The following is a 15,818-nucleotide window of genomic DNA, read 5'->3' as shown; positions in this document are numbered from 1 at the left end:
ACCCGGGGAGAATGTGCAAACTCCACATAGACAGTCCCCTAGGATGGGATCAAATCTGGGTCGCTGGCACTGTGAGGCAGCAGTACTAACTACTGAACCAATGCTTCACATTTTTACTTTGATGAAATAAATAAATGCACAGACATTCGCAAAGATAATAACTATTTAGAGAGACTGGATATACTCAGCGTTTCAGTCAGGTTAATTTGGAGTAAAAGAAATATCCCTTACCAACAGTACCCCTGCTGTGATGTGCTAGATTATTGTACCATCCATCGTAGCGTTGAACTTCCCAGTTCGTTTCCGCACCTAAAGTGGAACAGAAATTGTATGATCAATGCTGAAAAGATCTTATTTAAGAATATATTGCTTAGATTATAATTAATCATAGAATCCATCTACATCCTCATAAAAAACTTTCAGTGATCTACCTCCACAATTCCAGGCAGTCAGACATTCACTACCCTTTGGGAGGAGAAATTAAAGTCCCCTCATTCTGTAACCATGTCTCCTAGCCCGAGACTCACCCACTAGTAAATACATCTTTTCTACATCTACTCAGTCAAACCCCCTTAAAAGCTTGCATGGTTCATACCCCATTCTTCAAAACTCCAATGAACAAAGGCCTAACCTGTTTAGCCATTCGTGGTAAGTCAACCTCTTCGATCTGGGAATCAGCCACATCAGACTCTTTTGAACTGTTCCAATATCTGTTCATATTATTTTAAACACAGGCACTGAAACTGTACACTCTAGGTATGGCCTCACCTACACGCTGTACAGTTGTAACAAGACTTTCTTGATTTTAAACACCAGTACCTTAGCAAAAGGCAAAATTTAATTTGCCTTCATAATTGCTCATTATACCTGCATGCTGACTTTGAAGTCGCCACACAAGAACACCCAGGTCTCTTGCTGATGCACTTTTTTTGGAGGCTCTCTCTATTTTAATAATAGACTGCTTTTTGATTTTTGTGACCAAAGTGCATGACCTCATACTTTCCTACATTAAACTACAACCGCCAAATTTTGACTACTCCCTCAATCTATCCATGTCCCTTACAGATTCCTTATGTCCTTATCACAACAGGCTCTCACACCTATTTTTATATCACAGCTAATTTAGATACATTACACTTTGCACCCACTCCAAATCATTAATATAGCTAGTGAATACTTGAAGTCCCAGGTCTGATTTTTGTGGCACTCCACTTGTTATGCCTTTCCAACCTAAAAAAGACCCACTAATCCCAACTCTCTATTTTCTGTGAACCAACCAATCCTTAATCCTTGCTAATACATTACCTGCAATACCATGAGCTCCCATCTTGTGTAATAACCTTTTATGTAGCACCTTATCAAATGCCTTCTGGAAATCCAAATATACTCTGTTTGCTGGTTTTCCTTTATCAATGCTACCTGCTATATACTCAAAAAGCGCTCGCTAATTTATCAAACATGATTTCCCTTTCAGAAAATCATTTTGATGATGTTTGAATAATTTAAACTTTTCTAAATGTTCATACTTAATCCTTAATAATGGACTCTACCATTTTCCCAATGATAGATGTTTGGCTAACTGTCCAATAGTTTCCTGATTTCTATCTCCTTCTTTCTTCAACAGTGACATTAGATTAATGGATTTCTAATCCACTGGAACCCTTCCAGAATCCAGTGAGCTCTGGAATATTTTGATCAATGCTTCCACTATCTCTCCACTTCTCAGATAGACTTCACCTTCACCACATGAGCTGCAGCCTACTGAAAATCAATGAAATGCAGATCAGGTCATAGAATCATAGAATCCTTACAGTATAGAAACAGGCCACTTGTCCTAACAAGTCCATACCGACCCTCAGCAGAGTATATCACTCAGACCTGTTCCCCTAGTCCATTACTTTACATTACCCCGACTAATGCACCTAACCTACTCATCCCTGGACACTATGGGCAATTTAGCATGGCCAATTCACCTAGCCTGCACAACTTTGGACAGTGGGAGGAAACCGGAGCACTCAGAAGAAACCCACGCAGACACGGGGAGAACGTGCAAACTCCACACAGACAGAGGCTAGAACCGAACCCGGGTCCCTGGTGCAATGAGGCAGCAGTGCTAACTGTTGAGTCACCATCCTAGAACATCAACCGATCTGACCCACCAGATTAAAACCAAACAATAACAATGAAAGCCAAGACCAATGTATCTAAAAATTGATTTCATTCTCTCTTTGATGGTAGCCAGATGCCAAATTTATAATCTAGAAATGAAGCAGAATGTTACACTTGATCTATTCCCCTACATTTATTAGAAATCATCAAATGATGAGTTTGAATTTGGAGTTCAATGTCTGATGTCATGTAGACAACAGCTACAGGTACTTTTCACCATGTCACATCAGGTTAATCTGGAAGACCATGTACAGTATTGGGTCTGTTCCTCCTCCTTCTAATTTTTATGTTCATTTATTTCTAATTCATATTTCACAAACATGAAGATGTCCCTCTCTACCTCTTACAATTCTCAGCTAAATCCTATGTTGTGGCAATGCATATTCTAAGCCATGCTCCTCCCTTTTTGGAAGCAAATTCATCATACATCACAATTACACTTGCTCAAATTCTCTTCCCAAACCTGACCTCTCATAAAGCCTATCCTTTACGTTACATGTTTGCATCCTAGTTCAAATCTTCTACTCCATCTCAGTGTCTACCCTTGTCGGTGTGACAGTTCAGGCAAAACATCTCTCCCCAGAAACATTAACTTGGCATTTTGGCTTCCAGCTTATTGATGGAGATGTTTTAGATTATCCAGCACTTCTCATTCCATTTTTGAATATAAGTAGTTCAAGCAAACACTGGCCACACAATTGGGATTCCTCACTGGCTTTGATATAGTCTTCGGCTGTCGGTGGAAGTTAAAATAACTTCACAGAGGCTGGTATCCTATTACCAAGTCACTCTTTATTTATATGTGCACAGCATTTGACACTGGTCTGCTTTCTCAGAGGCAGCTCAGAGTGAACAGAAGCCCCTGATACTCCTGTTTACATCTGTCATCCAGGACTCCCTGGCTGGACCAGGTTAACAGCCCCAATCAGGGAACTGCCTGGCTGATCTCATTACGTTCATTACAGAGGTTGTGGCAATCTACAAAAGAAAAACTGGTTAAGTAGGTAACACGTGAAGTAACATGATAATTTGTCATCCCAATCCTGTGCTAATTACTTTCAAACCATTCTTAACTAATTACTTTCCAGCAGCAAAATGCTGCTTTTCATTTCTAGAAACACTGGCAAAAAATCTGGTTGGTCTGGTTGTGATGCATGGGGAGAGCTTGATTGTAAAACTACTCTGAAAAGCCTGTGAACTGGGAGTGAGTCATAGCCAGCAGAATATACAAAGCAACCTTTTTTGGAACAGTGTCCATGGTGACAGAATTGCTTGAGCAACTCTGTACTTTCCTGAGCTGTTCCCACTGAAGGAATATTAACAATGCCATTCCCTGAGTATCCCAACTCATAATTAAAATATGCCTGGCAACAGGCATACCTTAGGCAGAATCAACACCATGAGTAATATATTTAAATTAAAATGACATAATTTCATTGGATTTCTTATCTCATAGAATATTTAACTCTGCTTTTGCTGTGTTGCTCCTGTGAGCACTTGAGGCATGTATAGGAGAAGAGTTACTTTTCTAGCACTGGGTAAAAGGTGATATCACCATAGTCCCAGAGGGCTGTCTTATCAGACAGGGTTGTGGTATATCCTGGGGGTCACCACATCTCTTGAGAGGGAAATAGGTTGAGAAGGTGGGACCTTCATAGTAACCTCAGCTGAAACGGGGATTAAACCTGTGCAATTGGCATTACTCTGCATCGCAAACCAGCCAACTGAGCTGTCTCTGAGAGAAATATGCCGAACCCCAGCCTCGTTTGATCAAACAGGTCCATAACTCACGGGTCAGACCTGAGACATTCAATATGCTCCACAGCTGGCAAACAGAGACTGAAATGAACACAAATACCATTTCAAACAAGGTAGGAAGATCCCACTGATACAGATCTACTGGACAATACCTGCATTTTTATCGCCTTTCACGGATTCAGAACATCCTAAACCCTAGTCAGCACCATTTCAAAGAGTAGTCACTTTGTAAAGTAGGAAATACAGTAGTAAATTTGCACACAGCATGTCCCCACAAACAACAATGTTGTGATGACCAGATAATACCTTTGAGTGACCTTGGTTGAATTATTGATTGAATTATTGGTTAAACTATTGAATCGCTGAATCCCCAGAGTGCAGAAAGAGGCCATTTGGCCCATTAAGTCTACAGCAACCCTCTGAAGAGCATCCCATCGAGACTGAGTCCCCCCCCTAACCTTGCATTTACCACGACTAACCCATCTAGCCTGCAAATCCCTGGACACTATGGGGCAATTTAGCACGGCCAATCCACCCAAATCTGCATATCTTTGGACTGTGGAGGAAACCAAAGCACTCGGCAGAAACCCACGCAGACAGAGGGAGAGTGCACACACTCCAAACAAACAGTCACTCAAGCCTGGAATCGCCATCCAGGTCTCTGGTGCTGTGAGACAACATGCTAATGACTGAGCCACTGTGCCACCAAATACCGACTGGAATACTGAGGAGCTTGTTGCCAGTTCCTTGAAGCCCAAAATGGTCAAGATGGACTACAATATTCATCATTCTGGTCTAACTAGAGCAGTCTTGTCGTGTAAAGTTTATTGCATTATAATGACAATTTACACGAATATGACCTACATTGTTACAGAAACTAAAAGGAGGACACAATCTTCCTTGGCTTAACTCCCAAAATTTCCTTCTTTAGTTTACTACATTACACTTCTACTTTCCTCCACTTAATCAGGTGTTAACCCTTCAGACCTGTATGCATGATTGTGCTCACCTCCACTAAGTCTTTTTCCCTCACAATTATCACAGCATCATACATTTGCTTCCAGGATTACAGCTACTATTTTTGAAACGCCTCTCAAGTCTTTGGCTTTATAAAGTCAGACGTACAACCTGGAGGTTTCACTATTCTTCCTGAATATGTTTTCTTCAGACTTGAAATAAAACTATTTGCTGAGCAGCAAGCAGTTGAGTTTGACTCTCTCCCGGATGGTCTGAGATCTGTCGTTCTCTCTTGAACTGGAAGGTCTTAAACCACTTGTGCCTCATTTAGAGAGGACATCAATGATGTGAATTTATGCTTTATGTTGATCTGTGCGGTTCCTGCTTTGGCAGGTAGTTTTTTTTTGTAGAATCTCTCTTTGTCTCTTCTCATTGGCAAATTCCATGGAGTTGTATGCAGCACAATGTCACGCTGTGTCAGTGGAATTTGGTTCTCATTCTGCCTGTAGATGTGTGCTGAAGTACACAGATATATTACTTCAACTTCTTGAATGTCTTGGACTCTCAGTGATAAACTATTGGTCAAACCAGCTTCTTCATGCACCAATGCAATGACTGGAACCAGCACCAGGTGAATCTCATTGACTGTGAGATCCTTGAGTGGGCTTGTTAACTTGGGCCAACTCGGGAGCCCTGGCTGACAGATATAAACAGGAGATTTCACGCAGCATTGCCCTTTGATGTGAAGGGCACTGCTTGTCACTGGCCACTCAGGTTTAGATTAGATTAGATTACACCGCCCCGCCGAAGCGCAACCCACCCATACCCCTACATCTACCCCTTACCTAACACTACGGGCAATTTAGCATGGCCAATTCACCTGACCTGCACATCTTTGGAGTGTGGGAGGAAACCGGAGCACCCGGAGGAAACCCACGCAGACATGGGGAGAATGTGCAAACTCCACACAGAGAGTCGCCTGAGGCGGGAATTGAACCCGGGTCTCTGGCGCTGTGAGGCAGCAGTGCTAACCACTGTGCCACCGTGCTGCCAGATTAGATCTAGATTAATCTAGATTAATCTAGATTAGATTAGATTAGATTAGAAAGGTGTTTCCTTTCTTCCTGGTGGTGGAAACTGAATAAAGATTTATGCACCTTGTGTCACTCACTGTGTCTCACACCTGCACACACCCAACATGGATGCTCTAGTGTGGGGGTAAAATAAGATTAAAAAAAAGAAAAAAGAAAAATAAAAAAAAAGCAAGAGCATCAGAGGTTCTGTTTTGTCGGAGAAAAAGAAAATAAACAGGAGATTTCACGCAGCATTGCACTTTGATGTGAAGGGCTTGTCACTGCCACTTGGGTGTTTCTTTACTTCCTGGTGGTGGAAATTGAATAAAGATTTGTACACCTTGTGTCTTTCACTGTGTCTCACGCCATCACACACACAACATTGACTGCTGGGGAAAATAAGCACTACCGCAGTTAGGTGGTAGTGCGGGGGTAAGAAAGAAAGGATAAACAGGAGATTTGCATGCAGTACTGCCCTTTATCAAGAAGGACCCTGCTTGTCACTGGCCACTTGGGTGTTTCCCTTTCTTCCTGGTGGTGGAATATAAAGATTTACACACCTTTGTTGTTCTTCACTGTATCCGACACCTGCACACACACAACATTGTGTGCTGAGGAAAAATAAGCACTACCGTAGTTAGGCAGTTGTGCAGAGGAAAGTCTTAAAAGAAATAAAAAAGTAAAAGAATAAACAGGGGATTCAGAAGGTCTCCTCCTTCTCGGCATTAGCTCTGAGCTGGCTGGTCAGAGCCCATAAACGGTGCACATATGAATAAGGGTTACTCGGTGACTGGATACCAGCCTCTGTTCAGCTAGTTCACTCAGTTTTGGTTAATTGAAGAGATATTCTTGTTAAATGCAATTTTTGTTTGTTGGGAAGGCAGATACTTTTCTTGATCTTTGTCCCTTCCTATCAACTCAGTCCCGAAGGAAGACTTGAATTTGAAGAGGATGGTTCTTCACTGTACTGAATTATAATATAATTGCTTCTATTGTCTGGTTTGGCTTCTGCTTGAATGGTGCAGACTGTTCATTTGCTGCCTCTTTGCTTGCAGTTCTTCTCAAGCTTTGGAATCTGAATACTCTACTATTTTAATAAAATCATTTCATCCAAACTATTATAATCATAACTTGCTATCTCATTTATGGAATAAACAATATTTTTTTTATTCCAACGTAACTAACTTCAGAGGATTCTGCTTTTTGTTTTAAGTTCTGCAGCTTGCAAATGTGATTTCTTATTTTATCTTTAAAGGTTTGATTGTACTGTAATGGTGCATCTCCTGCATTTTGCTGATGTAGTGAAGGGTAATCCTATGCTGTGTAGCTGCAGTTAATGCTTCCCAGCCTTTCTGAGTCTTGGTAAGATGCCTGCTGTGTTCTGTTAAAAGTCACGTACATCTTTAAAATTGGCCAACACTTATATGCTTGGTTGGTTGTTTGGTTGACTCCTAATGAAGGGCTTTTGCCCGAAACGTCGCTTTTCCTGCTCCTCGGATGCTGCCTGACCTGCTGCGCTTTTCCAGCACTACTCTAATCTTGACTCTGATCTCCAGCATCTGCAGGCCTCACTTTCGCCTGGTTGGTTATTTGGTTAGTTAGCCTTCCAGTCCTGGATTATAAAGGTTTTCTCTTGTAGTTTTCTTGGTTCCATTTTTCTGACCCTGTCTCACAACAGTTTCTCTTCATCACTACATCAGCAAAATGTTTCTCTTCAAAGTTGAATAGTTAATAAAAGTTGAAACAGAAGCAGAAATTATTGGACACTCTGAAAAAGGGTCACTGGACCCTAAATAGTAATGCTGTTCTCTCACCACGCATGCTGACCTGCTGGGTTTCTGTTCTTGTTTCAGATTTCCAGTAGCCACAATTCTTTATTTACTTTTAGTTAATGGAAGTCATTGGTTTGCACTAGTGTGGTGTCCAGTCCTTGTCATTAACAGCTCCCTGAAACTGATTCTGACAGTTCTACAGGATTTCCAGTGGAAATTTCCCAACATGATAACTTCGCAAAGAAAGACTGGTGGAAGAATGGCAGTCAGGTCTGATTGCACTATGTGTGTCCTATACAGACACAACACCTTCCTCTTTGAACAAAGGTGTGCATCCTTTAATAAGTATGTTTAAAACAAACAGCACTGTGAAAACGGATATCAATGAAATGCATGTAAGTTGCTATTCATCTTATTAAAATTTAAACATTTATATTTTTCGACCTTGATTCCTTCAAGTAATTCTCTCACTGAAATGTGTCTGATTTGGAAGTTCAAGCTTCAGGTTGAGATTCTAAATTCCCACAACTGCAAGCCAAACATTTGTAAAACACTGTATGAAAACCTGCATACATTTATGTGCTACTATTCCATGTTTAATTGGTTTCCTTTAAATTTAGCTTGTGCACAACTATCTCTCCGTTTTCTTGGCTACTTCCGGGCAAATACACAAAAGTGCAACGGGACTGTATGACTGTAAAATAGCTTTCTGCTTGTGTTAGCTCTGGTTCTGGATATTTAGGTCAGAATTATGGTGGTAAAAACAGCCTTCCAAGATATAATTGCTGATGTATTATTCAGTTACATATCTGGTACAGTTATCTTATTCTTTGTCACTCCTTTATTTAAAAGCAAGCCAGCACTAAGGGCTACCAATCTTTACTGTAACGAGTTCCATCTCTAGATTACAACGTGCAGTATTAACTTACTGGTAAATGAAAGGCAACACAGTAGTAGGGGCCAGAGAATGGCCAGAGGTATTACTTTACTCATTGTAGTCTTCATCTTTCAACTGTTTAAACCTGTGCGATTTGGAGGCTCCTCCTTGTTCTGTCAACTACAGTAAAAAAAAAATGGAAGAAGAGATGTTAATAAATGTGTAGGATATGTTTATATGCATGAAGCCTGACACAAGTGCAATTCAATTTGTACATTTACATGCACAGGCAGGCGAAGTCTGAATGGTATTATATGAAGAATATTGAGGCATTGGAAAAGGTGCAAAGAAGATACATAAGGATGATACCAGCACTGACAACGAATAACTACTTTATTAGCAGATGGGTCAGTTAGCTGGATGGCTAACAGCATGAGTTCAATTTCTGCATTGACTCAGGTTACTTTGAAGGATTTTCCTTCATATCTTCTCTCCCTGTATAAGGTGTGGTGACCCGCAGGTTAAGCCACGACCAGTTGTCTGTCTCGAGTGAGAGCCGTGATGTGGAGGTGCCGGTGTTGGACTGGGCTGGACAAGGTCAGAAGCCGCATGACATCAGGTTATAGTGCAACAGGTTTATTTGAAATCACAAGCTTTCGGAGCGCTGTCCCTTCGTCAGGGCCTCATTTGATGAAGGAGCAGTGCTCCAAAAGCTTGTGATTTCAAACAAATCTGTTGGACTATAACCTGGTGTTGTGCGACTTTGGATCTAGTGAGAGAGTAGCCTTGTGGTCTGGTAGGATTATGCCAACCTTCCTTATTAGGACAGACTGGGCCTCTCTTTTGTTGGAAATCAAGTAAATTTGAGGCACAATCTGAAGGAATTCTTAAAATTATGATAGATTTTCATAGAGTTGAAGTGGAAAAGAGGTTTTCACTTGTACAGGTATCCAAAACTAGCCAGTGTAAATAGGAACCAGTCACTAATAAACCTGACAGGGAATTTAGGAAGAATCACTTTGCTTGGAGAATGGTTAGAATGTGGAACGTAGTACTCAAAGGGCAGTGAAGTTTGATGCGTCAGGGTAGGATAAACAGGGGGTGGATGAGGAGGTCTAAGCCAGTTGAGCGATTTGGCCTCTTGAGAGTATCAGTTTTTGTCACTTATGGCAAAACAAGATTCCCGGCAAGGTCCTGATCAGGATTAAACAAGATGTGGAGGTGCTGGTGTTGGACTGGGGTGGACAAAGTCAAAAATCACACGACACTGGGTTATAGTCCAACAGTTTTATCTGAATGAGATTAAACGAGATGCACCCTCTTCCAAGAAATCTTGAAGAACACAAGTTCCAATTTTATGAGACGTAAATTGGGGATCAGACAGCATTGATAAAGCATTCAAAATTGCCAGCAGAGTTACAGAGGTTTCAGATTCAATTCATCATTACCAATGCTCTGTTAGCCTCCCCCCTACCTCCACGATCTAATCCATTTGTGTAGCTTTCCATTTCCTTCACCATTAAACACTGACCCAGTTTCCATTTTAAGGCATTTGCTTCAGTAACTCCATTTTGTATAAACTTCTACATTCTAATTGCTCTGGGGAAATGAAGGTTACACTCATTTCTCCTATGAGTATATTGGTGACTGATTTATATTCGTAAGTCCCTTGATGTGGACTCCCTCTATAAACTTCAGAATTTTAAAAACCTCAATTAGATCACTCCACTGCCTTTTCTAGAGAGAAATGTTGATGACTATCCAGTGTTTCCGAATAGTTATAATTACTTCTGGTGTCACCCTGAAAAGATCTTTGAGATGTACTATGGTAGTGAAAGACACTATATAAATGCAAGCTCTTTCTGTCTTAGGGTTGTCACCCACGGAAGGAAAGCAGTTTCTCCAGAATGCAACACAGTGACAATTGCTTGAACATCATTCAAGCTTAAAGGCTAACATAAAAGAGAAATTTGCACTACTCTTTACAAATTGAGCTTTAGATTCTATCTTTGTCTCCTTACTGCTACTATCCATGCCTGTCTTCCTTATGTGAACTCAAATATGGAGTCTACCGTAAGGTCCATTTAGTCAGACCCATTCAGAATTAATATCTTCCATTCCTCAGAATACCCATAATAGATGTTCTTGAGCCATTACTATCCTTGGCAGGTGATGAGGTTGTGCTGGCTGTTGAATTATATTAGAGCTAGCTAATGTCACCATTTCCAAAAGTGGTTACTGTCAAAATGAGCTGTGAGATGTGTATCGTTTACAGTACGTCTCACTGTTGTTCACAGTTGTAGTTTGTCTAATGGGTTCACGACAAACAATGCAATATTTAAAATGTCCACTAGCTGTATTGCCGTTTATTTAATGCTGTGCTTGCATCAAAGCCTATTTGGCGGTACCCATGATCATCAGAGACAACACTTCCATGCTTTATAATCACCTCTGGACACTCCCCCCACCCTGTTTATGCCTAGGGCAAATAAAGGAACCAACTCCTCTAAGGTCTACTTCACTAAAGTGTCCTCCAGCTGAGGCATGAATATGTAATGTCAACTTCCTAAAGGTCTTGTCGTTGGAAATAGTTGTTAAAGATTAGAGATACTCCTAAGACCATAAGACCATAAGACATAGGAGTGGAAGTAAGGCCATTCGGCCCATCGAGTCCACTCCGCCATTCAATCATGGCTGATGCGCATTTCAGCTCCACTTGCCAGCGTTCTCCCCGTAGCCCTTAATTCCTCTAGACAACAAGAACCTATCAATCTCGGCCTTGAAGACATTTAGCGTCCCGGCTTCCACTGCACTCCGTGGCAATGAATTCCACAGGCCCACCACTCTCTGGCTGAAGAAATGTCTCCGCATTTCCGTTCTGAAATGACCCCCTCTAATTCTAAGGCTGTGTCCACGGGTCCTAGTCTCCTCGCCTAACAGAAACAATTTTCTAGCATCCACCTTTTCAAAGCCATGTATTATTTTGTACGTCTCTATTAGATCTCCCCTTAATCTTCTAAACTCCAACGAATACAACCCCAGTATCCTCAGCCGTTCCTCATATGCTAGACCTGTCATTCCAGGGATCATCCGTGTGAATCTCCGCTGGACACGTTCCAGTGCCAGTATGTCCTTCCTGAGGTGTGGGGACCAAAACTGGACACAGTACTCCAAATGGGGCCTAACCAGAGCTTTATAAAGTCTTAGTAGTACATCTCTGCTTTTATATTCCAACCCTCTTGAGATAAGAGACAACATTGCATTCGCTTTCTTAATCACAGACTCAACCTGCATGTTTACCTTTAGAGAATCCTCGACTAGCACTCCCAGATCCCTTTGTGCTTTGGCTTTATTAAGTTTCTCACCATTTAGAAAGTAGTCCATTCCTATATTCTTTTTGTCAAAGTGCAAGACCTCGCACTTGCTCACGTTAAATTCCATCAGCCATTTCCTGGACCACTCTCCCAACCTGTCTAGATCCTTCTGTAGTCTCCCCACTTCCTCAGTACTACCTGCCTGTCTACCTAACTTTGTATCATCGGCAAACTTCGCTAGAATGCCCCCGGTTCCCTCATCCAAATCATTAATATATAATGCGAACAGCTGTGGCCCCAGCACCGAACCCTGCGGGACACCGCTCGTCACCGGCTGCCATTCTGAAAAAGAACCTTTTATCCCAACTCTCTGCCTTCTGTTAGATAGCCAATCCTCAATCCATCCCAGCAGCTCACCTCGAACACCATGGGCCCTCACCTTGCTCAGCAGTCTCCCGTGTGGCACCTTATCAAAGGCCTTTTGAAAGTCCAGATAGACCACATCCACTGGGTTCCCCTGGTCTAACCTACTTGCTACCTCTTCAAAAAATTCCAACAGGTTTGTCAGGCATGACCTCCCTTTACTAAATCCATGTTGACTTGTTCTAATCAGACTCTGCTCTTCCAAGAATTTAGAAACCTCATCCTTAATGATGGATTCTAGAATTTTACCAACAACCGAGGTTAAGCTGATTGGCCTATAATTTTCCATCTTTTGCCTTGATCCTTTCTTGAACAAGGGGGTTACTACAGCCATCTTCCAATCGTCCGGGACCTTTCCTGACTCCAGTGACTCTTGAAAGATCTCAACCAATGCCTCTGCTATTTCCTCAGCAACCTCTCTCAGAACTCTAGGGTGTATCCCATCGGGGCCAGGAGATTTATCAATTTTAAGACTTTTTAACTTTTCTAGCACTATCTCTTTCGTAATGGCAACCATACTCAACTCAGCCCGGTGACACCCTTTAATTTTTGGGATATTACTCCTGTCTTCCACTGTGAAAACTGACGCAAAGTACTTGTTAAGTTCTCCTGCTATTTCCTTATCTCCCATCACTAGGCTCCCTGCATCAGTTTGAAGTGGCCCAATGTCTACTTTTGCCTGTCGTTTGTTTCTTATGTACTGAAAGAAACTTTTACTATTATTTCTAATATTACTGGCTAGCCTACTTTCATATTTGATCCTCTCATTTCTTATTACATTCTTTGTTATCCTCTGTTTGCTTTTGTATCCTTCCCAATCTTCTGATTTCCCACTGTTCTTAGCCACTTTATAGGATCTCTCTTTTTCTTTAATACATTTCCTGACTTCCTTTGTCAGCCAAGGTTGTCTAATCCCTCCCCGGTTAATCTTTCTTTTCTTGGGAATGAACCTCTGTACAGTGTCCTCAATTATACCTACAAACTCCTGCCATTTTTGCTCTAGTGTCTTCCCGGTTAGCCTCTGCTTCCAGTCTATTTTAGTCAGTTCCTCTCTCATGCCCTCATAATTACCTTTATTCAACTGTAACATCATTACATCAGATTTCGCCTTCTCCCTTTCAAACTCCAGACTGAACTCTACCATATTATGGTCGCTACTTCCTAAGGGTTCCCTTACTTTAAGATCTTTTATAGAGTCTGGTTCATTGCAAAGCACTAGGTCCAGAATAGCCTGCTCTCTTGTGGGCTCCATGACTAGCTGTTCCAAAAAGCCATCCTGTAAGCATTCCATGAATTCCCTTTCTTTAGATCCACTAGCAACATTATTTACCCAGTCCACCTGCATATTGAAGTCACCCATGATCAATGTAACCTTGCCTTTCTGACATGCCTTCTCTATTTCCCGGTACATGTTGCGTCCCTGGTCCTGACCACTGTTAGGAGGTCTGTACACAACTCCAATTATGGTTTTTTTGCCTTTGTGGTTCCTCAATTCCACCCACACAGACTCCACATCATCCGATGCTATGTCATTCAATACCATAGATTTAATTTTGTTCTTAACTAACAAGGCAACTCCACCCCCTCTGCCCACCTCTCTGTCTTTTCGATAAGTCGAAAAACCATGGAGGTTTAACTGCCAGTCCTGACCCCCCTGTAACCAAGTCTCTGTGATGCCTACTACATCATAATCATTCACTATTATCTGTGCCATTAATTCATCGGCTTTGTTATGAATGCTACGAGCATTCAGGTAAAGTGCCTTAATGCTAACTTCCTTATTAGAGATGTTGTAAGTCATATGTCCTAAGTTATCCTTGCTTTTTTCTGCACTCAGTTAAGAACGAATGTATATTTATATAGAATTCTCTACTACCACAGAACATCCAAAAGATTTTTTAAGTCTTTAAGCACCAAGGACAGGTGAGTAGGACTAGTTTAATTTGGTTGATGTATTCTAGTTGGACCGAAGAGTCTGTTTTCACACTGTAAGACTCTGTGAAAGAGTTAAATACCATAGGTAATACAAAAAGCAAAATCTTATGAACCAGCAACAAGCAAATCAACTTTTTGAGTGACATTGGTTGAAAGATAAGGTCAAGAACATATCTGTTTTTCTTCAAATGCTCACGAGGGGACTTTGACTTGACAGCTCACTTGAAAGATGGTAGATCTGACAATGCAACACTCCCTCAGACCTGTACAGAAATGAGCTCAAGTCGTTCTAAGGCTTAGAGGCAAGATTTCTGCCACTGAACTAAAACTGACATTAGATTGCAACTTCTAACTTAACATCTGAATACAAAACCGAATTTTGACTGTCCGTAATGGGAAGTGACTGATTTTCATCGAAATCAAATTCAACAAAAAAGTGGCTACTGAAATGGCAGGATTACAACAACAGCTCTACATCAAGGGAGTGAATTGATGTTTGCCAGTTCCGGGAAAATATCCCACCACTCACTAGCTCCATAAAATGACAGAACCAAGTGCGATAGAGAAAGGAAAGAACTAAGACAAAAAGGAAGAGAAAGATGAAGAAAATTAAGGGCAGCAAAAGAGTAGCCAAATAGAAATAGTGAAATGGCAGAAGCATAATATCAGGGAGAGATAACAGGAAATGGAATAGAGTGCTAGGTCACAAGGTGGACAGAATATAGGAAGATAGAGAGATAGCAATTGAAGAAGGTGTAAAGGGAGAAGCGTGAAAAAGACAGAAACCATACTTAAACATTTCACTGGCTCATCCAAAGCAATGTTATATCATATGGGCATAAATAATGACAGTTTGTGAATGAAAATCTGCATTTTCATTCACAATAAAGTAACTATATTTACATAAATTACTTCTATGTTATGCAGAAAATGCTTTTCAGTAATATGATAATTCCATACCATAGATAAAATTAATATAAGCATTAAGTGTAACTTTTGTCTTGCATGATAATTTCAAACTTCAGTAGAATTGACTTTTTGTTTAAGTCATGAAAAGTTTAAAGACCATGGATTAAAAATAATGGCAATAAAATTATTGCAAAGCATTCAGTAACGAAGACAACCCACCTTGTGGAAACTTGCTTGCTCTCTGTTACTCATGTAGTGCTTCACCATCAGAGAGCTAGATCACTCGCGCTGAGTTGTTAAATAAAGCTTTAGGCCAGTAAAGAGAGACTTGTTCTGTGCTGATTTATATTCCGTCTACAAAAGTACAGGAAGAACTACTTGATTACATAAAATCTGTGACGACTGCATCTTGATGGTAAAAGGAACACTCCTTAAAAGTGGCACTAAGCCACATTGTTAAAATGATTCCTGCATGACACACCCCTAACTGACTTAATAAAAGTATGCATCAATTATTTTAATTCATGTTTTTTGTGAATCGTACCCCATATCCACCCCACACCAAGTATTGACTATTTCGAGAGTTAGCAGCCCTCTGCCCACGAAACAATCTAGAAAAAGAATGGGAACT

At 41.0% G+C, this 15,818-nt stretch overlaps 1 protein-coding gene across 2 annotated transcripts in view; it reads right to left on the bottom strand.

Moving 5' to 3' along the window:
* LOC140458457 (dual oxidase 1-like) overlaps nucleotides 1-15,561 on the bottom strand; it is a 118,650-nt gene extending 103,089 nt beyond the window's left edge. Inside the window, exons 1-3 of one of the 2 annotated variants that reach the window (XM_072553062.1) lie at nucleotides 15,407-15,561; nucleotides 8,659-8,786; nucleotides 232-309 (exon numbers count right to left, since the gene is read on the bottom strand). In XM_072553062.1, coding sequence (XP_072409163.1) covers nucleotides 232-309; nucleotides 8,659-8,734 — 154 coding nt within the window. In that variant the 5' untranslated portion in view covers nucleotides 8,735-8,786; nucleotides 15,407-15,561. Of the gene's footprint in view, nucleotides 1-231; nucleotides 310-8,658; nucleotides 8,787-15,406 lie in introns of those variants that run through there. The other variant, XM_072553063.1, reaches the window with a different exon arrangement.
* Nucleotides 15,562-15,818: the final 257 nt, after the last annotated feature.

Source organism: Chiloscyllium punctatum, chromosome 33 (genome assembly GCF_047496795.1).
Source record: "Chiloscyllium punctatum isolate Juve2018m chromosome 33, sChiPun1.3, whole genome shotgun sequence".
NCBI lineage: Eukaryota > Metazoa > Chordata > Chondrichthyes > Orectolobiformes > Hemiscylliidae > Chiloscyllium > Chiloscyllium punctatum.
Note: the sequence above shows the minus strand (reverse complement) of the source record. Positions and strands in the feature narration are given on the sequence as shown.